Source organism: Mastigoproctus giganteus, chromosome 6, assembly GCF_048544385.1.
Source record: "Mastigoproctus giganteus isolate SK-2022 chromosome 6, ASM4854438v1, whole genome shotgun sequence".
NCBI lineage: Eukaryota > Metazoa > Arthropoda > Arachnida > Uropygi > Thelyphonidae > Mastigoproctus > Mastigoproctus giganteus.
This window is the reverse complement of record NC_143580.1, coordinates 17,044,078-17,066,530: the sequence shown is the minus strand read 5'-3', so window position 1 is coordinate 17,066,530 and position 22,453 is coordinate 17,044,078. Positions and strand designations below refer to the sequence as shown.

Sequence of the window (22,453 nt, the reverse complement as noted above, 5' to 3'; positions counted from 1 at the left end):
GTCTGGAAGCCTCCGAGAGAGTTACTAATAGGTTCAGTCCAGTGTACTAACTAGCGGCTGGCCTGCAAACACTGTTTTAGAGCTTTTTTTTTTTTTTTTTTTTTTTTTTGGTATTTGTTGGCGCATTGGCTTCTGTGGCCATAATGCACCTCCCACATTTTTTTTTTTTTTGCAGTACTTTGATCCAAGCCCGAGGCGGGTTTCAAACCCGCGACCTTTGGGTTGTTAGGCAGGCACTTTACCCACCCAGCTATCCCGGTCAGCTAGTTTTAGAGCTGTACCCTCAAAATGTAACAAAGATTAGACCTTGCCGTGATGTCCATCATAATCTGGCGCCTCCGTAGCCAGGTGGGAAGGAGCAGCAGTGCGTAGCATACGCTTCTTGATTAGACCGGGGTTCGAGCCCGTCACCACCAAATACGGAGGATGCGGAAAGGTCATTCAGGGAATGACCACCGCATATCCCGGAGCAATATGGCCTTAGTTGCTAATGCTCCTAAAAACCAAATAACAACAACAACAACCATCATAATCTCAAAAGACATCAATCATACTGCACGATAGAAGAGATTTGGACGGTTTACTGGAGCTTTGCTCTGGAGACCAAACATGGGTCCCACCACTTCAAGCCTCCAATAAGCAAAGTAGTGGTACTGCACCAGTTGATGAGTCATCTACTACCTAGTATTGCCTGATAACACAGAGGGTAGCATTCCTCAGTGTTGTGCTGGCGCCACACACTTCAACCCCTGCTGACGTTGTTTCCACACCTGTGTATTCACCCACAGTGTGCTAGGTCGCCGTATTTTGGGACTTGCACAAGGAGGTAATACCCAGGGTTACTAATGGTCCCACCATTGTGAAGGTGCAAGCAGAGGATTTGGTTGTCACAGACTGACCAGAATTCACCAAAATTAGATCCACTTGACTTGAGTGACACCCGAATATCAGTTCCATCAGCGTTTTAGACCCCCAAGGTAGCAAAGCACATGTTGGCATATCAGAGAGAAAATATCTGCAACACCCTCAAGTTAGATGAGAATTTTCACTATCCACTTGGCTATTGCTTCTCCTGGGTGGTACCTTTCGCTGGCAATGAGGCATGTTCAGGAACTTTCATTATGTGCTGTCACACTCCTTGAAGAGAAAAGGCAGGTTGGGGGGGTTGGCAGGATATAAAGAGCTATGAGTGTTTTATCCATCTTGTCATCTTGGAGCAATCATTATTCCATATGAACCCTGGAGATCATATGTTCCAGACTGGTTCAGTTTTTACTTCTCATTTTTTTTTTTTTTTGCAAGACTAACTTTAGTCTTTACTTGGGTCCCACTGAAGAAGAATAGTGGGCAGATAATTCTAGTTAGAATGGACACAGTTTCACATCACAGGATTTTAGCACTTATTTCCTGTATTTATCTTCTGTATAGACATTTTAAATTAGCTTTATTAAAAAACAGAGTTAAGTATTTATTCCCAAAAGTAAATTATTGTTTTTAATGTTTATGATACAGTGGATACAGTGAAACTTCTAACGGACACCTCTCGTTAACGGACATCTCTCTACAACGGACATTTTCAAATTCCCCAACTCACCTCCATTGGTTTTAACGTGTTTGCAGCTTCTGTCTAGCGGACATTCTCTGTAACGGACGCGGACAGGCAATCTGCACTGTTTCGTTTAGATTAGCACTTAATTTGATCTCCCCATAACGGACTGCGGGCAAGCTCACAGCCCTTTTTCTAGGAACGTTTCTTCCACGTATTGCCTCAATCGTGTGTTTATTTTCTATTTCCAATTCTCTGAATTTTATCAAGGTTTACGTCGCAGTTCTAAACCCTTTTTCAAGAATTTTAAGGCACGTGTAAAACTTCTGATGAAATTGGTGTGTGGGGGGGGGGGGATATGGTCGGCCTTTCGTCTTTTCAGTTTTGTTCAGTGTCGTGTGAAGTGCACAATGTCTTCTCGTAAACAATTAACTTTAAAAGATAAAGTCAAACTCATTAATGCGCATGATCGGCAAAAAAATAGTGTTTGCAATCTCGCTGCAAAATTCAAAATCGGGAAGACACAGGTAAGTGACATCCTAAAGAAAAAAAAATGAACTGCTCCAACAATTTTGGCAACACGGAAATGATCAGGTTCAAAAATCATTCCCGAAAATTGTTGGACTTCAAATTTGTCGCGCACGTGCTAAAAAAATTCCCATTAATGGGCCTATTATTAGGGAAAAGGCTTTGGAGGTTGCAAAATCTATGGGAGTAAATGAGTTCAAAGCTTCTGTGGGATGGCTAGACGAGTTCAAAACTCGGCATAAAATTTCTTGGAAAACCGTAAGTAGTGAAGGTGGATCTGTTGATACTGGGGTTGTAACACAGTGGACCATCAAATTGGAAGATTTATGTCGTGATTTTGAAGCTAAGGATATTTACAACTGTGACGAAACAGGGTTTTTTTTTAAGCTCTTCCTGAAAAAACAATGAGTCTTAAAAACGAAAAGTGCCAGGGCGGAAAAATTTCTAAGAAACGCTTGACTGTACTATTTGTGTACAAATATGCTGGGAGACTTTGAACAACCTCTTGTTGTAGGAAAACCACAAAATCCTCGTTGTTTCAAGGGCATAAAGTTGAATCTTGAACGTTGATTGGAAGTCTAATAAAAAAGCGTGGATGACACCAGATATCATGAGCGAATGTTTAAGTCACTTTAACCAAAACATGATTCGTCAAAACAGAAAAATTATTCTTTTCATGGATAATGCTGCATCTCACCCGCACATTGAATTGTCCAACATTCAAATCATTTTTCTGCCACCAAACACATCTGCAGAGCGCCAGCCCTTGGATCAAGGGATAATAAAAAATTTTAAACTTCACTACAGAAAACGTGTTTTAAGACATCTCATTGCAAACATGAACGATGTAACATGTGCGAGTGACCTTGCAACGAAAATCAGCATCCTAGATGCGATTCAACGGATTTCCTCTTCAGTAAACGCAATTAGAAAACAAACTGTCGTGAACTGTTTTGTAAAGTCTGGCTTCTCAAACGCAAAAATTGAAGTTGTGAACAGCAATGTGGAGCACCAAGAAGAACAAGAACTTCAACATCTATTGATAATGCACGATACTTCCGCTGCAAGTGACCCTGGCTACAAAGATATAGACTCAAACCTCACTACAGAAGATGGTGCTCTAGATATCAACGACATTATCATAGATATTTTTCAAGAAGTTCCTCATGAGGATGAAGAAATGGAAGGAGGTCATTCTGTCGAAGAACATATTAACGACGAACCACCGATGAAAATAGAAGAAGCGCTCATACAAATCAATCGTTTAAAAATGTTTTTCGCCGCTGAAGAAGATACTGAAGGACTTCGATGGTTTCTTCACTCCAAACAAATGTTGAAAACAAAATTATCAGCCGGAAGAAGGTGCAGAAGAAAATAAGTGATTACTGTATGTATTTTTCTTAAGATAAAGTCATAATATGCATAGCACAATTGTATGTATATTATTTACAAAAATATTGTTCAAAATCTGTATATATTTTAATTTAATTTTACATTAAACGTTTAACGATTTTTCTTTCTTTCTTTTTTTTTTTTTTTCTCCCTCAGACTTCTTTTTAGCGGACACTTCTCTCTAACGGACACATTTTCATTCCCCATGGCTGTCCGTTAAAGGGAAGTTTCACTGTATTAATAATAAAAGTGCATGCCAAATTTTATTTGAATTCTCTTAATCATTTCTGAGTCATGATTAAAAATATTTGTCACCCTATATAACATAAATAAACTGTCTTATTCTTAAATTTAGCAAGAATTTGAGGGGGGAAAAAAAAAACAAAAAACCTTGCTTTTTGATGAGCTTTCTTCATATTTTGGGAATCAATAGTATAAAAGATAACCAAACATAGACATTGAAATGGGCATCTTTTATGAATTTGACAACTCAGCAGCTAATAATTCATGAAATTATTATCCAAAAGGTACATGATCAATTTTGAATTTACATTTAAAAAAAAATTCAGATTTCTGGGAAAACCTATCTTCAGCGCAGATTTTGTTTAGTACATATTAAACTAATTTAAAATTTCTTCATACCCTAAAACCTTTGTTGTCATATTTCTTTGGAAAGTTGATATGAATTACGAAGAAAAAATAAAAATATGGGGGAAGGGGGGTAGCAGAATTAAACTATCTGAAAATTACTTTGTTAGCAATTTAAAATAGTATAATGCATATATATGTGTGTACACTCACACGTACAAAGAATTTTAAAGTAACAGTTAAATAAAAATTCCAAAAACAGTTAATACACTGCATGCCAGTTTAATTTTTAGTCAAGCAAATTAACATTTACAAAGATGCAACATCTACCATATACAACACAAAACACACACACAAGACAAGAAGGAAGGAGACAAGCTGTGTGCTACATTTGCACACTACCTTGGTCTAAGAGGTTCAGGAGGGTTGTCAACATAAGGAAGTTCAGATCGACCGGAACATGAGACGGATGCAGACTTGGTGTGACCCTTTGGTCTGGAGCTCGGAGTCTCTTCTCCCCCCAGTGGAGTGTTACTGCTGGAGAAGCCACTATATATTAACACAATTAAGAAAAGTACAGAACTGAAAAGTCTCACACAAGTAGCAGTCAGTAAGTGAGAAAACAGTACAAGTTTGACACATTCAGTCAAGACAAAGTCGCACAAAAAGTATGAAAATGCTTGGTTACACAAACCTGCATATTTAATAAAGAACAGCAGAAACATCATTGCATTTATACTGGTTAAAGGCCAATTAACATGTACAATTTGTGGCAATATTTTAAAATTAATAAAATATCACATGTAAACTGCAATATCTGGGGAGAAAATATATCTACATACTGGTCCTTTTGATTAGTCAAATTCTAAAGTATACTATCTTACTGAAAAATAAAAGTTTATAAATAAATATTTCTTACAGTTTAGGAGAGCAGCAATACAGGAATGATTCAAAATTTGCTATACTACAAATTTTGTATCATTCCTAGTTGGTGTATGCAGCCACAAGTAAGGTCCATAAGCTCCAATGAAAGGTGAATGAATGGCCCATTGCAAACTGTGGTGCTGAAAATCTGACTGTCTTTAATAATAACTAATTGAATACGTATGCAGTCACAATACATATGTAAACTCTTCTTGGCCTCAGCCATATCAAGAATAAATGGAAATTTATTTATTCTCTTCCAGTAATTTAAGTACTTTGCATTCAATATGGGATATGAGCAGGATTGTTCAACTTTAAAGGTTTGCATAACCAAAAATTAATTATAAATAAAAGTTACTGAAAGCAATATACTGATATCAGTATACATTTCTTTTTCATTTGAATTATTTTACAACACCACTTCTGAATCTCAAAATCACTTTCCTGGATAAATGAAATCAGGATAGAGGATTTAATGTGTCTGAAACCTTCTGAGGAAGGCAACCATTCTGCCTAGGCATCATAAGCACTGTTATTGCTTTACTAGAACTTCAATATAATGTATAACACAGCTCATGGCAACTTAAACTATTCTTCAGCTGTTCAGCAGTAAGACTTGTCTTTGTTTTTAGATTTATTTGCTTTATACAACAAAGGATAAGACAATCTAAACTTGCATGAGGTTATAACAGACACCAAAATATCAGGTATAGCCAGTCGTTGTTTAACGTCATTTTTATTTGTTTCATTTTGTTATAATGATGCTAACATAATAGTGACTGTATATCTGGTTATCTTTACCTAGACTGGTGGGCCTTGTAAAACAGTTGTGGGCTATCCCACCTAGTAGTGGGGGAAAGATAGTTTCCCAGATTAGAAAATATGTCCATTTGGAACAAAAGACTAACAAGTCATCTTCTGGAGAACCAGATATGACTATCTAACTGTGAATTTATATTCAAGGTTGGGTTCTGGATTTAAGATAATTATCAATGCATGATGACTTCTTTAATTTGTAAGAAAAAAAAATATATATAACGACAAAACAAATCTAAAATAGGTTACATCTGCTCTCGTGGTTTCAGCCCTTATTTTCCAACTTCATATTAATAAATATTCTCACAATTACGAAATAAAATTCAGGAAACTGGCCAGGTTTGTGTTCGTTCTCACATCATAGGCCATACTTCTTACACTATCATCAATCAAACTTCATTTATCATCACTTGTCTTCCTACCTTTCTCTCGCTACACTTTCCATAAAATTGTAATACTTACTACAGGTCGACCCTCACTAATCTGGCAGCGTTGGGACCTGTGTGGTGCCGGATCACCGGTGGTTATTTTAGCACATACATTTTACCCAACAGCTAACCTTAAGAAAAAAATTCCTCAGGGGCCAAAAAATAATTAGGAAATAATTTGATTAGTAATTCTAAAATAAATATTGTAATGTCAGTGTTGTCATTTTTTCGCTTAAAATATATATATAAAAAAAAAAAAAAAAAAAAAAAAAATTTTTTATGTTGCATATATGTGGCCACATATGTTGGTTACTTTATTTCTTAAGAAGCCGTGTCGGCCACATGTGTGTGACGCTATTACGGCATACATATGAAAGTCGTCTGCAATTAGTTTATTGCATGTGTGGCGAGCGCTGCATTAAAACTAACTGCGATAAAATAAACTCTCAAATGTTGCAATAGGTTTGTCAGTATTGTTAAAGATTTTGTGAAAACAAGTTTGTAAGGGCGCTGTATTATCCATCATACTGTGTTGTGTTTTTCCACAAGTTTGTACAAGTGTGTTGTTAAAAAAAAATCTAAAAAGGAATGGCTAAAAGAAAATTACTAAGATAAGAGCAACTGAGAGAAGTTACTGGAATTTACAATTAAGCAGAGTTAAACTTCTCACAGACACACCGCTGTCCAATTTTTTCAGAGGTTCAACTTTATCTGTTATGGACAATGTACGGTACTTGCACTTTACATCACGGAGGCACTTCCTTTATACACTGGAACCATGGCTGGGGCTAAATGTGAGCAGGTTATAATAATAAATGCAGAAAAACAAGTGGGAATGGCTTTCCAGTGTTTACAAGTTCGCACCAACAGCTGATGCCAGAACCAATGCCACCAAAACAGTAGTGGCAGGTTGGGTGAACCCGGGAAATTTTAAATTACGCTCGCAGAAATCATGCCCAAATTAGCGGTGGAACCGGATTAGTGATGGTCGACCTGTATTATGCACTAAGAAAGTCAGCACCTGATTAATTTTTTTATTATAACACTTTTCATGTGTGGTCATGCAGAGTCAGTTTCCTAAACCTGCTATATCCAATTCTTAATAAAATTATATGAAAATATCACAATGATGTTTACATTTACATTCTTTTTCAAAAAGTACAATTTATGTTAATAATATATTTAGATGAGTATCCACAAGCAATGACAGGTGTCCCACCCGGATTTAGGTAGATAAAATATGCAAAATATTTTTCACATTATTGCATAATGCTAGAGTTTAAATTGTATCCTATATTTATTGCTACTTTTTTTTTTTTGTATAGAACTTTTTTGCACCAATGCACATCACCCCCCCCCCAACTCCTGATTTCAATTTTAGTTATTTGACTGGCAAACAGTTTTTGTATTATGCTTAAAATGCAAAAATAAAGTCATAGTTTATCATTCACATGGACAAGTTATCAAACATGGTGCAGTACTGCAGTTTCTTAAAGAGAATGCCACTATGAAATTTAACTACTATGCACTAACCACACTATGAAAAGAAACTATTTTATTAGTATTAGTTAGCCAAATAGCATTAGCATTAGTAGAGGCATTTGACGCAAGAAAGCAAGCTTTTGTAGCATCAGCCGAAAAAAAAAAAAAATAATAAAGTAAAATAAATAAATAAAAAATAACCACTTCCACTTCACCCCTCTGTTCGTTAGAAATACCTGTCCAGCTGAGCCTTAAACTTATTTAGGCTATCAACTTCCACGACAAGGGATGGAAGTCTGTTCCACCTACCAACCACCCGCTGGCTAAAGGCAAATTTCCGCACATCTATCCTATATCTGTCTTTCCTCAATTTGAATTTTTTTCCCCTCTCAGGTGATTATTCTGAGCAAGAGGAAGAATCCCATCAGCACTGAGCATGCTCAAACCATTCAAGGCTTTGTACACCTCTATCAGATCACCTCGCTGGTGCCTAGTCTCCAGACACTGTAATTCGCAAAACTTAAGCCTTTCTTCGTAAGAGCACCCCTTTGTTCCATTCACTAATCTTGTTGCCCTTCTCTGTACTCGTTCCAGCAGCTCTACATCCTTCTTGAAATGAGGCCTACAGGCCTGTATACAGTACTCTAGGTGTGGCCTGACCATTGCCTTATACAAGGGAATAATCACCTCCTTATCCCTGCTAGAAAAATTCCTATATATCATTGACAATACACCATGAGCTACTCTTGCAGCCCGTCTGCACTGCTCAGAGAACTAATTATCTGCCTGCACAACCACCCCCAGGTCCCTTTCATTCTCTACCACTGTCAGTGTAGTACCACAGAGTTGATACGTTGCTCTGGGGTTGCTGTTTCCCATATGTAGTACTTTACATTTGTCAATGTTAAACTTCATTTTCCACCTCTCAGCCCATCTGCTCAACCTTTCCAGATCCTGTTGCAGCAGCATAGTGTCAGTAGTGTCCTTGACAACCCTGCCAACCTTCGTATCATCTGAAAACTTGGACATTAAGCTTGATATACCATCATCAATATCATTTATAAATACAGAGAACAATAAAGGACCCAATACTGCACCCTGAGGGACTCCACTAATAACATTAGGCCACGATGAGCAGTGTCCATTGATTACCACTCTCTGTCTTCTCCCCCTCAACCACCCCTTTATCCAAAGCAGCAATTTGCCTCCAATTCCACACTGCTCCAATTTGTGCAGCAGTCTTCCATGTGCAACAGTTTCAAAAGCCTTTCTAAGATCCAAGTATATAATATCAAAGTTATTCCCTGCATCCAGTTCTTTTGTGACTGCATCATAGTATCCAATCAAATTGGTCAGGCAAGACTTCCCATTAACAAAACCATGCTGTGTCCGAGCTATAACTGAAGTCTTGTCTAGATGATCCTGCAGTGCTTCTTTAACCAGTGCCTCCATTAATTTTCCGGGAACAGAAGTTAAACTCACAGGTCTATAATTACTTGTGTCAGCCTTTGATCCTCCCTTGTGAATTGGGGTCACATTTGCACATCTCCAGTCCATGGGTACCTCCCCTGAGTCCAAGGAAGCTCTCATAATTATGGCTAAGGGTTTGCTTACTTCCTTTGCTGCCTTCTTTAATATAACTGCATAGATCCCATCCACCCCAGGTGCCTTTCTTGTGTTTATCTTCAACAATTTCTCCTCCACTTTACTCTCAGTTATTACAAGATTCTCTAGCTTACTGCTAGAGTTGAATACATCTCTGGCATTCCCCTCGCTGAATAACTCCTCATGTGTGAATGTCGATGCAAAATATTCATTTAGTTTGTTAGCTACCTGAGCAGGGTCATCAACAGTTGACCCATCGATATCAAGTGGACCAATCTGATTCATCCCCTTCCTTCTAGAGTTTACATAAGTAAAGAACTCTTTGCTGTTTTTCTTCGCATCCCTTGCCAAGAATCTCTCGTAATCTGCCTTCGCCTGCCTAACCTCCTTTGTAACTTGGTTACAGACCAGCTTATATCTATCATAGGCTTCCATGTCACCCATTAATTTATATGTATCCCATGCAGTTTTCTTCTCTACCATATGTCTCATTAGTTCACCTGACATCCATTTAGGCCTAAACCTTGAACAATATTTCTTAGTTGGTATGTAAAGCCTAGTAGCTTGCAAGATAAGTTCTTTGAATGCTTCCCATTTTGAATTTGCTGTTGGTAACATCATCAGTTGATCCCACTGTATAGAATTTAAATACTGTCTCAGTCCATCGTAGTCGCCTTTACGAAAACAATACACCTTCCCTTTACCCCTAATGGTAGTTACCTCTTTGAGTAACTCCCACTTCAGAACACTGATCACTGCCACCTAGTGGTTCATTTATCTGCAGATTCTTAATGCATGAAGAATCATTACTGATAATCAAATCAAGAGTATTACTCCCTCTAGTTGCCTCCCGAACATGCTGATGTAGAAAATAATCATCCAATAAATCCACAAAAGCCTTGCTAGTGTGTGAGTGACCAGCCCCCAAATTCCGGTCAATATCTGGGAAATTAAAATCCCCCATTATAAGACTCTCTGATTTACTGGCCCACTATTTCTCTGTACAGTTTCTTATTATAGTCATCAGAGTCATTAGGCCTATAGCACACTCCTACTCTCAATTTTGATCTCCCAATGCTTATGTCACACCAAACTGACTCGACACTGCACTGTCCAGTGATGTCGACTGGCTTCACTTCCTTGGATTTTATGTGTTTCTTAACTAATAGCATAACCCCTCCTCCCTTCCTATCCAGTCTATCCTTTCTGTACACATTGTACTCCCCAAATTCCAGTTCTGCATTCCTTATATCTGTGTGACACCACATCTCTGAAATCCCCACAATATCTGCCTTTGATGTTTTGAGCAATACCTCAAATTCATCAAATTTATTTACTAAACTCCTAGCATTGGTGTACACGCAAGTATACATGCACCTGCTCTTCCTCTTAGCCACCCTAACACAACCCATGTGTTTACTTGTACCCCATGATTCCCAGCAGTCTCTGTAATATCCTGCATCTTATTTTCCAGGCTGCTGCTCATTCCAATAGAAGCAGTGCAAGAATCACTTTCTCCTCTGCCAGTGTTAATCTATTAGTCCTTGTATCCCCCCAATCTAGCAGTTCTCCAACCCACCTAACACTGCCTCGATAGCATCAGCAAACATTCTTGCACCCTTTTTATTTAAGTGTATCCCATCCCTGTAGAAGCAGTCTCTCCTGTTAACAAGTACAGACCAGGCTGAAAAATTCTACCCCTTGAGTCCTGCACAATCTTTCCAGGGCCGAATTGATCGACAGGGCTCTCATCATATACTCCCCCCCTATCGTGTCTGGGCAGAATTGCAGACACTTTCAAATTCAACCCTAATTCATGGCTTTTTTTCATCAGTGACCTGTACTTGTTAATAGTGTCAACTATATGAAGAGGCAACTTAGTCTGGTAATTAACAACTCACTGGCTAAAAGAAAACTTTTAGAAAAGAAAACTAAAAGAAAAGAAAATCCTCCTCCCCTTCCCCTATAAATTATTTATGACATTTTTAAAATGTATTTATTGTATTAAGCAACCCCAATGAATGTACACAAAATACTCAAGGATATATATACCATTAGATTTACACAGTGTCACACAATAAAACCTATAGAACACTGTCATTACGTTGTGGCATATTATAAACAAGTTACAAACACAATTTTCATCATGAACAGCAACTGTATATATTCATACCACTGAACACACAATCTATTGTGAAGCTGCAAGCAGCACAATGAGCAGCTAGTAGAGTCCAAGGAAGTAGTATAGAGCAGCAACATTAATTCCTAAGGAAGATCAGCACCAGAAGATTAATCAAAGCTGTGTGGGATAGCATCATGAACTTGCAAAGATGGGCAGATTGTTGTTTTAAGATGCATACGTAAGGCCATATCACATCCACTCACACAATAAGAACCTCTATCTGCTTCTGGCATCCTATCTTCCATTTATGGACTATAGTCCTCTTCCAGATAAAATCTTAGTTAATTCCAGCCAGGCCAAACTGGACCAATTGAACTTTCCAGTTCTTTATTTTGACCCAAAAGGTTTATGATTACAGAGCCACAGAGCACAAAGAATAGGACTTAAATTTTTCACATTGTCCTAACCATCATGTGAGACCCTCAATTTCCTCAAGATCAAATCAGTCCCAGAATCAGTTACAAGGCTATGACATGCAAAAACATCCTCAGCCCAGACCGTTAATCCATAAACAATGAGCCTCTCAATTCTCAATACATGCAATGTCTTTCCAAAATCCAGTTCCACTCCAAATTGAAAAAAAGATTTCGCAATGCACATGCCTCTGTTTCCGTTTAATATTAGGAGTAGGTGACCCACCACATAATCAGAATGATACCACACATCCACGCTTACTCTAAACTGGTAAGTATTATCTCGTCCTGAATTTCTACTTTCATGTATCAACTGGATATTATCTCTGTAGCACCGAGTGAGGGCTTCATAATATCACTAGGTGATATGTGTTACTTTATGCACTATGTGCAACTAGTCCATATATTTTTAAACTTTAAATGGTGTATTATATTTGGAGACAGAATTTTATCAGTTTTAAGTATATAAATAGTTTATTAAGACTTTCATCATCCCCAAGAATATCCATTAGAGACTGTGTTGTAAGCTGGGAATTTTGAAGGATAGTTTGATTTCTTTGTGTCTGATAAAGTGGGCAGTTCAACAGTAGATGTCGTGCAGTGAGGTGAACTTTACATTGCAAATATGCTGGTGGCACTTCTAATTAAATATGCATGTGTGCAATGTCCTGCAAGAATAAATGCTTCACGTCTGTCTTTCCAGAAGCTTCATTTCCAGGTTGCGGTACTTGTTTTATTTGCATTAATTTATTATCCATTTAACTATCAGAAATGTGCCCATATTTCATTACCAGTTTTTGAATGAAAGAATTATAATAGTGATATGGGACCTGATGTTGTGATGCTAACCTTGATGCTGGAATTTTTGCTACTTACCCTGCTTGTTCACTGTTAGAAATCCTTAAATGTCCACATATCCAACAAATGGTCCTTGAGGTTGTCACAGTCATTCTCTCAGATAAGCTAGACAAGCTGTACTTGCTACCTGGGAGTCTAAAACTCTGATGAAACTGATATTCGGGTGACACTCAAGTGAAGTGGACCCAATTTCGGGGAAGTCCGGCCAATCCTGTGACAGCCAAATCCTCTGCTTGCACCTTCACGATGGTGGGACTATTAGTAATCCTGGGTATAATCCCCATGCACATGCACACTGGAACCAACCTGACCACTCAGGTATGAACCAACGAAGTGTGGCACCCACCCCATGGAGGAATGCTGGCCCTCTGTGTTACCAGGCAATACTAGGTGGTAGATGACTCTCATCAACCGGTGCAATACCACCACTTCGCTTGTTGGAGGCTTGAAGTGGTGGAACATATGTTTAGTCTCCAGAGCTAAGTTCCGGTCAACCCTTCCCCATCTCTCCCATTAAGCAGTATGATTGATGGCTTTTGAGGTTATGATGAAAATCATGGCAAGATCCAATCTTCCTTACATTTCAAGGGTACAGCTCTAAAACGGTGTTTGCAGGCCGGCTGCTAGTTAGTACACCAGACCGAACCAATCGGTAACTCTTTAGGAGACTTCCGGATCAGCTAGTGTATAATCTTGCTACCTCTACTCTGCCAGATAGTGACTGGAGGGAGTAGTAGTGGCATGTGAAGCAAAAAAGCAAGTGTATGAGCTTATGCAGCATCAGCCAAACAAAAAACACACCATTCCCTCCAAATGCCTGTCCAGTTCCTCCTTAAATTTATTCACCCTATCAACTTCCACAATGACAGATGGAAGTTTGTTCCAGCAATTAACAACCCACTGGCTAAAGGCAAATTTCCACACATCTATTCTACATCTGTCCTTTCTTAATTTGAATTTATGCCCCCTTAGGTTCGTAATCTGAACAAGTGGAAGGATCCCATCAGAATTCAGCGTGCTCAACCCAGTCAAGGCCTTATACACCTCAATCAGATCACCACGCAATTGCCTAGTCTCCAGCCACTGCAATTTGCAGAACTCAAGCCTCTCTTGGTAAGAGGATCTCTTCATTCCCCCACACCAATCTTGTTGCCCTTCTCTGTACACCTCAGGCAAATCTACATCCTTCCTAAAATGAGGGCTCCAGACCTGTACACAGTACTCAAAGCGTGGCCTAACCATTGCCTTATACAGAGGGACAATCACCTCCTTTTCCCTGCTAGCAAAATTCCTATATATCATTGTCAAAACCCCATGACCTGCCCTTGCAGCCTGTTTGCATTGCTCAGAAAAAAAACTTCATCTGACTGCACAATTACCCCCAGGTCTTTTTCATTTTCTACCACCTTAAGTGTAGTACCACACAGTTGGTACGTTTCTCTGGGGTTACTTCTACCCATATGCAGTACTTTGCATTTTCCAAGGTTAAACTTCAGTTGCCACTTCTTAGCCCATCTGCCCAAATCTAGATAATGTTGCAGTAGCACACTGCCATTACTGTCATTAACAACCCTGCCAACCTTTGTATCATCTGCAAACTTCAACATTAAGCCTGATATACCTTCATCAATATCATTGATAAATATACAAAACAACAGTGGACCTAACACCGAACCCTGTGGGACTCCACTAATAACATTAGTCCCCGAAAAGCGGCACCCATTGATAACCACCCTCTGTCTTCTCCCACTTAACCATCCTTTTATCCATTGTAGCAACCCTTAATACCATTCTGCTCCAATTTGTACAATAGTCTTCTATGCGCAACAGTGTCCTGAAATCCAAATATATGATATCAAAATTATTTTTGGCATCCAGTTCCTTTGTAACCACATCATAATATCCTATCAAATTTGTCAGTCAAGACTTTCCTTTAATAAACCCATGCTGTGTCTGAATTATTGCTGCAGTCTTGTCTAGATGATCCTGCAATGCATCGTTAACCAGCGACTCCATTATTTTACCCGGAACAGAAGTTAAACTAACTGGTTTGTAATTACTCGTGTCACCCTTCGATCCCCCTTTGTGAATTGGGGATACATTTGCACATCTCCAGTCTGTGTGAACCCCCCCTGAGTCCAAGAATTCTGTCATAATTATGGCTAAGGGTTTGCTTAGTTGTTTGCCGCCTCGTTTAATATAACTGTATAGATCCCATCCACCCCAGGTGCTTTTCTTATTTTTAACTTCAACAATTTCCCCTCCACTTTGCTCTCAGTTATTACAAAATCATTAAGTACCCTGCTACAATTTAATAGCCTTCTGCCATTTTGAAACCTTAATAATACCTCATCCAATAAATGCACAAAAGTCTGACTAGTGTATTATTTATTGGATGATTGTTTTCTGCACCAGCATGTTCGAGAGGCAACCAGAGAGAGTGATACTCTTGATCTGGTTATCAGCAGTGTGTCCAAGTACTGTGTATGCGAGGGACACTCTCAAGGTCATGTTATGTCAAGGATCTGGGTATATTCTTACCATGTGTATGCCATATCCAAAACTGTCATTACTTCATACATTTCCCCACACCACTTTTTCTTACTATTGAATACACCATGAATTATCAAACTAATAGAGTAAGCTTATCTGCAAAATCTAAACCCCCCAAACACTTCCTAGTTCATTTCACAAATATACGTGGTCTCAATTCTAATCTCAACTATGTCCATTTCCACTTGCAGTCGCCCAAACCCATGTACTTTTTCTGACCGAATCTCAGTTATTGATTGATTCAACTACTGCTCATCTCAGTTGCCCAAATTATGCAGTGTATGATTCCTTTTGCCTCGAAGGTGGTACTTGTGCATATGTCTACTGATATTCCCTATCAGAGACTTGGTAATATGGAATCCCCTATTTTCGATTTTCTCTGGCTTAAAAAAATCTCTCTACCTCATTGTGTCAAATTCATCTGCTGTCTCTACTGTTCTCTCAACTCCAATAATCACTTGGAGCTCTTTGACTTCCTCTCTATGCAACTTGACTTTCTCCAAGTCCAACTTTCCTAACAGTGAGGTAATTTTCCTTGGTGAATTTAATGTTCACAACTCCAGCTGGCCGAGATGCTGAGGCTTTTGCAATTACTAATGACCTTGCACAGATTGTTCATTTACCTATAAGAATCCCAGACAATTCTAACCTTACAGCCAACACGCTTCATCTTTTTCTCACAAACAACCCTTCTAAGTACACGGTTCAAGTGAGTGGTCCTTTAGGCACCTCAGATCACAACTTGGTGATTGTCTCTTCTCCAATGGAGCCTTTATCTTGTGGCTATTCCCAACTTCGTATTGTTTGGCATTACAAGAATGCAAAATGAGATGACCTGCGAGATTTCTTTTCTTCTTTTCCTTCGTCAGATTACTGTTTCAAAACTTCTGATGTCAACGTTTGCTTTGATCGTGTCAGTGAAATTATTCTTGTAGGAATGGAATCCTTTATTCTACACTCCACTTTGAAATCTCGTTGTTTATCTAAACCTTGGTTTTCCAATAAATGTGCTAAGGCTGTTCAAGAGAAGAACATTGCATATCGTAATTGGCTTGTTTCCAATTCTTCATTTTCTCCCTACGCCAAAGCTCGCAACAATTGTAAAGCCGTTACTAATCAGTTCAAACTAGATTTTGAACAGGCTAAGAGTAGAAAACTTTCTTCAAAAACTTGTCCAAATGGTAGCCGAGAATTCTAGTCTTTTGGCCAAAGCTATTAGCTGCAACTTTTCCCCATCCCTGTTCCCACCTCTGTCAAAACTAGATGGTTCTGTTGTCACTTCAGCCAAGGATAAAGCTGATCTGCTAGCAGCCCACTTTTCTTCCAACTCCTGTATTAATGATCTTGGTAAAACACCTCCAACCATTCCCAACACGTTCCATTCAATGCCTCCTGTGGTCTTCCATCAAAAGGATGTCAGAAGGATTTTAATGAATCTTCATGCAAGAAAGCTCCAGGTCCTGATGGTATTTCTCCACTTGTTCTCAAAACCTGTGGTCCTGAACTTACTCCTGTTCTTTGCTGCCTTTTTTCACTTTCGTATTACAAAGGTTTTTACCTTCTGCTTGGAAATTTGCTCATATCCAGCCAGTTTCTAAAAAGGGTGACAAATCCCTCCTGTCCAATTATCATCCCATTGCAATTACTTCTACTCTTTGTAAAGTAATGGAGAAATCAATTAACCGCCAACTCCTAAACTACCTAGAAACCTTCCGTCTGATCAACGATTGCCAGTATGGATTCCGTCAGTGTCGATCCACTGGTGATATTCTGACTTATGTTACCCATTTATGGACAAATTCAATGGAAAAGTTTGGTGAAATACAAGCAGTAGCTCTTGACGTCCCAAAGGCTTTCAATCGTGTTCGGCATAAAGGTCTTCTAAACAAGCTTCCATTTTATGGTTGGCCAACTGTTTTTTGTAATTGGTTATCCAGTTTCTCTCTGATCGCTCACTGAAGGTGATGGTAGATGGCTCTCTGTCTTCTAACTTCTGCATTAATGCTGGTGTCCCCCAAGGTTCAGTTCTTTCTCCCACTCTTTTCCTCTTGTATATTAATGACCTTCTTCCAATGACTGTAAATCTTATCCATAGTTTTACCGATGTAGCACATTGCATTTCACTTTCCATTTTGAAAAACTTTGCCCTGCTCAATCAGCTTCAACTTCTCGAATATCCACTACCAATTCCTTAAATGCCACTCTCCAGGTAATCCTCTAGTGGAGCAAAGACAACTTAATTGATTTCAATCCTTCTAAAACTCAGTCCTATCTTATATCTCTTCTGCTCCTATGCTTATCTTTGGTGACACTCCGATTTCTAGGCAAAATGATATCTCTTTTGGGGATTACCCTGACTTCTAATCTCTTTTGGCTCAAGCACATTACAAATATTGCTTCCTCTGCATCTAAAAAACTTGGTTTTCTCTTTCGGCATTACTTTTCTTCCAAACAGCTCTTCACTCTTTACAAATCGCAAATCTGCCCTACCATGGAATATTGTTTCCACATCTGGGGCGGTGCCCCTAAAACCTCTCTGCGGCTTCTAGATTCCATTCAGAAGAGGGCAGTTAGATTAATTAATGACTCCTCTCAAACAGAGTCTCTCCACTCGCTATCTCACAGACGTACTGTTTCTGCTGCATGCCTCTTCTACAGATACTTCCATGGGAACTGTTCTTCTGAATTGGCTTCTATAATTTCCACTCTCTCTCTCTCTCTCTCTCTCTCTCTCTCTCTCTCTCTCTCTCTCTCTCAAAACAGTCCGAACACGTGTCACCACCAATCAACATCCATTTACTGTCCAACTTTTCATCTTCCTCGTCTATTCATTCAACTGCCGTTTTCTGGAACAACTTAGTTCAAGTCTAATGTCAACAAATATATTCTTTTGTCTTCTCAACCTGCAACCTAAGCATGGTACTAAGTACTATAGATTCTATTACCTCTCGTGTTTGGGGGTTTCATAAAAAAAAAAAAACATCACTATTAGTTTCCTTCTCATGAGGTATGGTAACCAGGAATAGACTTGACTTATCTGTAGATGGTTTATAGTATCTAAGTGGTGAATTGCATGGCCTGCACTTAACTCGAAAAAAGATAATTCTTTTCACAAAGGAGTGCTGTACAATATATTCTAATTGCAGTCAGCTCTGCAGTATACACACTTGATTTGAATGGAAGCTCTTGGGAAATAACTGTGTCTGAATGAATTCTGCCATGCCTGTGAGCATGTTTAATTTTGATCCATCATTATAGCTGTGCTGAGAATGTGCAGAGTTTTCTACATAAGCAAAATATTACAATTGGGCGTTCTGATTTGGGATAGTACTTTTGCCCCATTGCGGAAAATATTTCTTACATTTGGGAGGCCAGATGTCCCAATAGGGGATGTAGTGTTTGATTATCTTTTGCAACATCGTCCAGATTAATCTGCCATTCCATGAGCAGGCTTTATAGATGTATACCTGCTGGTTTAATGAATACTGGTTTGTGATTATAAAAAGTTTCCCACTTTGGTGAAGACATTCACAGTCTAGAAGATTGATGAGACTACGAATTTTTACAGCATAATTATATAAAATTTTGTCTCCTTTGACTCCATAAATGGAGTGGTGGTTCATGAGCTGCTATGTACAAACTTTGCACTGATGATGCACAAAAGGCTCCTGTAGCCACTCTCAGGGCACTGTGGTGTGTAGGATCCAGCTATTTCAGCACACTTTTCAATGTAGAGTCAGAAACTTTCTTTATAATTCAGTATTAATCGTATTATATAAATTTAGCAGAGCTTAATGGTCTGCCTTCCACATCATTACATAAATTTCTTGGAGGATGCAATAAGCAGGCAGTAAGTAAGCTTTTAATATTATTATTATCATCCTGTTGCTCTACATCCTTCCTTATCATTAGTAGCGGCATTATGATGCAAGAAAGCAAGCTTATGTAGCATCAGCCAAAAAAAAAAAAAAAAAAAAAACACCACTTCCACTTCAACCCTCCGTTCGTTCGAAATACCTGTCCAGCTGAGCCTTAAATGTATTTAGGCTATCAACTTCCACAACAAGGGATGGAAGTCTGTTCCACCAACCAACTACCTGCTGGCTAAAGGCAAATTTCCGAGCATCTATCCTACATCTGTCTTTCCTCAATTTGAATTTATGCCCTCTCAGGTGATTATTCTGAGAAAGAGGCAGAATCCCATCAGCATTCAACACGCACAAACCATTCAAGGCTTTATACACCTCTATCAGATCACCTCGCCGGTGCCTACTCTCCAGACACTGTAATTTGCAAAACTTAAGCCTTTCTTCGTAAGAGCAACCCTTTGTTCCATTCACTAATCTTGTTGCCCTTCTCTGTACTCGTTCCAACAGCTCTACATCCTTCTTGAAATGAGGCCTCCAGACCTGTATACAGAACTCAAGGTGTGGCCTGACCATTGCCTTATACAAGGGAATAATCACCTCCTTATCCCTGCTAGAAAAATTCCTGTATATCATTGATAAGACACCATGAGCTACTCTTGCAGCCCGTCTGCACTGCTCAGAGAACTTCATATCTGCCTGCACAATTAACCCCCCGGTCCTTTTCATTCTCTACCACTGTCAGTGTAGTACCACAGAGTTGGTACGCTGCTCTGGGGTTGCTGTTTCCCATATGTAGTACTTTACATTTGTCAATGTTAAACTTCATTTGCAAACTCTGAGCCCATCTGCTCAACCTTTCCAGATCCTGTTGCAGCAGCATAGCATCAGTAGTGTCCTTAACAACCCTGCCAACCTTTGTATTGTCTGCAAACTTGGACATTAAGCTTGATATACCATCATCAATACAGAAAACAATAATGGAGGGACTCCACTAATAACATTAGTCCACGATGAGCAGTGTCCATTTGTTACCACTCACTGCCTTCTCCCCCTCAACCATCCCTTTATCCATAGCAGCAAATTGCCACCAATGCCACACTGCTCCAATTTGTGCAGCAGTCTTCCATGTGCAACAGTATCAAAAGCCTTTCTAAGATCCAAGTATATAATATCAAAGTTATTCCGGGCATCCAGTTCTTTTGTGACTGCATCATAGTATCTAATCAAATTGGTCAGGCAAGACTTTCCCTTAACAAAACCATGCTGCATCCGAGCTATAACTGAAGTCTTGTCTAGATGATCCTGCAGTGCTTCTTTAACCAGTGCCTCCATTAATTTTCCTGGAACAGAAGTTAAACTAACAGGTCTATAATTACTTGCGCCACCCTTTGATCCTCCTTTGTGAATTGGGGTCACATTTGCACATCTCCAGTGTATGGGTACCTCTCCTGGGTCCAAGGAAGCTCATAATTATGGCTAAGGGTTTGCTTACTTCCTTTGCTGCCTCCTTTAATATAACTGGATAGATCCCATCCACCCCAGGTGTCTTTCTTGTGTTTATCTTCAACAATTTCTCCTCCACTTTACTCTCAGTTATTACAAGATTATCTAGCTTACAGCCAGAGTTGAATACACCTCTGGCATTCCCCTCGCTGAATAACTCCTCATGTGTGAATGTCGGTGCAAAATATTCATTTAGTTTGTTAGCTACCTGAGCAGGATCATCAAGAGTTGAACCATTGATATCAAGTGGACCGATCTGATTCATACCCTTCCTTCAAGAGTTTACAGAAGTAAAGAACTCTTTGCTGTTTTTCTTTGCATCCTTTGCCAAAGATTTCTCGTAACCTGCCTTCGCCTGCCTAACCTCCTTTGTAACTTGGTTACAGATCAACTTATAACTATCATAGTCTTCTGTGTCACGTGTTAATTTATATGTATCCCATGCATTTTTCTTCTCTACCATATGTCTTATTTGTTCATCTGACATCCACTTAGGCCTAAACCTTGAACAATATTTCTTAGTTGGTATGTAAAGCCTAGTAGCTTCCAAGATAAGTTTTTTGAATGCTTCCCATTTTGAATTTGCTGTTAGTAACATCATCAGTTGGTCCCACTGTGTAGAATTTAAATACTGTCTCAGACCATCGTAGTCGCCTTTACGAAAGCAATAACCCTTTCCTTTACCCCTGATGGTAGTTACCTCTTTGAGTAAATCCAACTTCAGCACACTGTGATCACTGCCACCTAGTGGTTCCTCTATCTGCAGATTCTTAATGCATGAAAAATCACTACTGATAATCAAATCAAGAGTATTACTCCCTCTACTTGCCTCCCGAACATGCTGATGTAGAAAACAATCATCCAATAAATCCACAAAAGCCTTGCTAGCGTGTAAGTGACCAACCCACAAATTCCAGTCAATATCTGGGAAATTAAAATCCCCCCATTATAAGACACTCTGTATTTCCATGTACAATTTCTTATTATACTCAGAGTCATTACGCCTATAGCACCCTCCTACTCTCAATTTTGATCTCCCAGTGCTTATGTCACACCAAACTGACTCGACTCTGCACTGTCCAGCGATGTCGACTGGCTTCACTTTTCATTTTCTACAAAAATGAATTGCATTTGTTTTGAGATGTGGAATCCATTTTTTCTCTATAAATAGCTGTATTTTATTTACTGAATTTTACTCAGCTACAAAAAGGTGGAAAAACATTACTTCAAGTGTACTACAACTTCTCCCTCAACCCATGCATGGTACTACTAGTACTAATAAACCAGTACCACTACTAACACTAAAATAAAATAGCACTAATAATACAATACTATAATATAATACTAATATGTACTAACACTAGGTGGTAGATGGCTCTCATCAACCGGTGAAATACCACCAGTTTGCTTATTGGAGGTTTGAAGTGGTGAAACCCATGTTTAGTTTGTAGAGCAAAGTTTCCAGCATATTCCCCCATACTTCTCCTTCAACCCATGCACGTTACTAAGTACTATGAGTTTTGATACCTTTTCTTGTGTTTGGGATTTTCATTAAAAAAAAAAGTACAAAACTTACTACAAGAACACTTAAATACCAATTGCGCAAAAGCACAATATCCAATTGATGTGAAACTCGTCGCACTAATTCACAATGAATTAGTTCAGTTGTATCTAGTGACAAACTGTTATACTGCATGCAGCTAGCACTCCATGTGGCCAGTCCAGAAACTTTTGGTTTGTTTTATTACCACTAAAATAAAAAGGAA

General features: G+C 38.9%; 1 protein-coding gene across 10 annotated transcripts in view; it reads right to left on the bottom strand.

The window, feature by feature from the left end:
- The window catches only part of LOC150084011 (serine/threonine-protein kinase MARK1), a 343,303-nt gene that overhangs the window by 46,481 nt on the left and 274,369 nt on the right, over positions 1 to 22,453 (bottom strand). For 6 of the 10 annotated variants that reach the window (XM_090375845.1, XM_090375847.1, XM_090375856.1 and 3 more), the window contains one exon: positions 4,457 to 4,603. The exons of 2 other annotated variants lie outside the window; for them this stretch is intronic. In XM_090375845.1, coding sequence (XP_090231971.1) covers positions 4,457 to 4,603 — 147 coding nt within the window. The remainder of the gene's footprint in view (positions 1 to 4,456; positions 4,604 to 22,453) is intronic. 2 more of the 10 variants (XM_090375850.1, XM_090375851.1) reach the window with 2 other exon arrangements.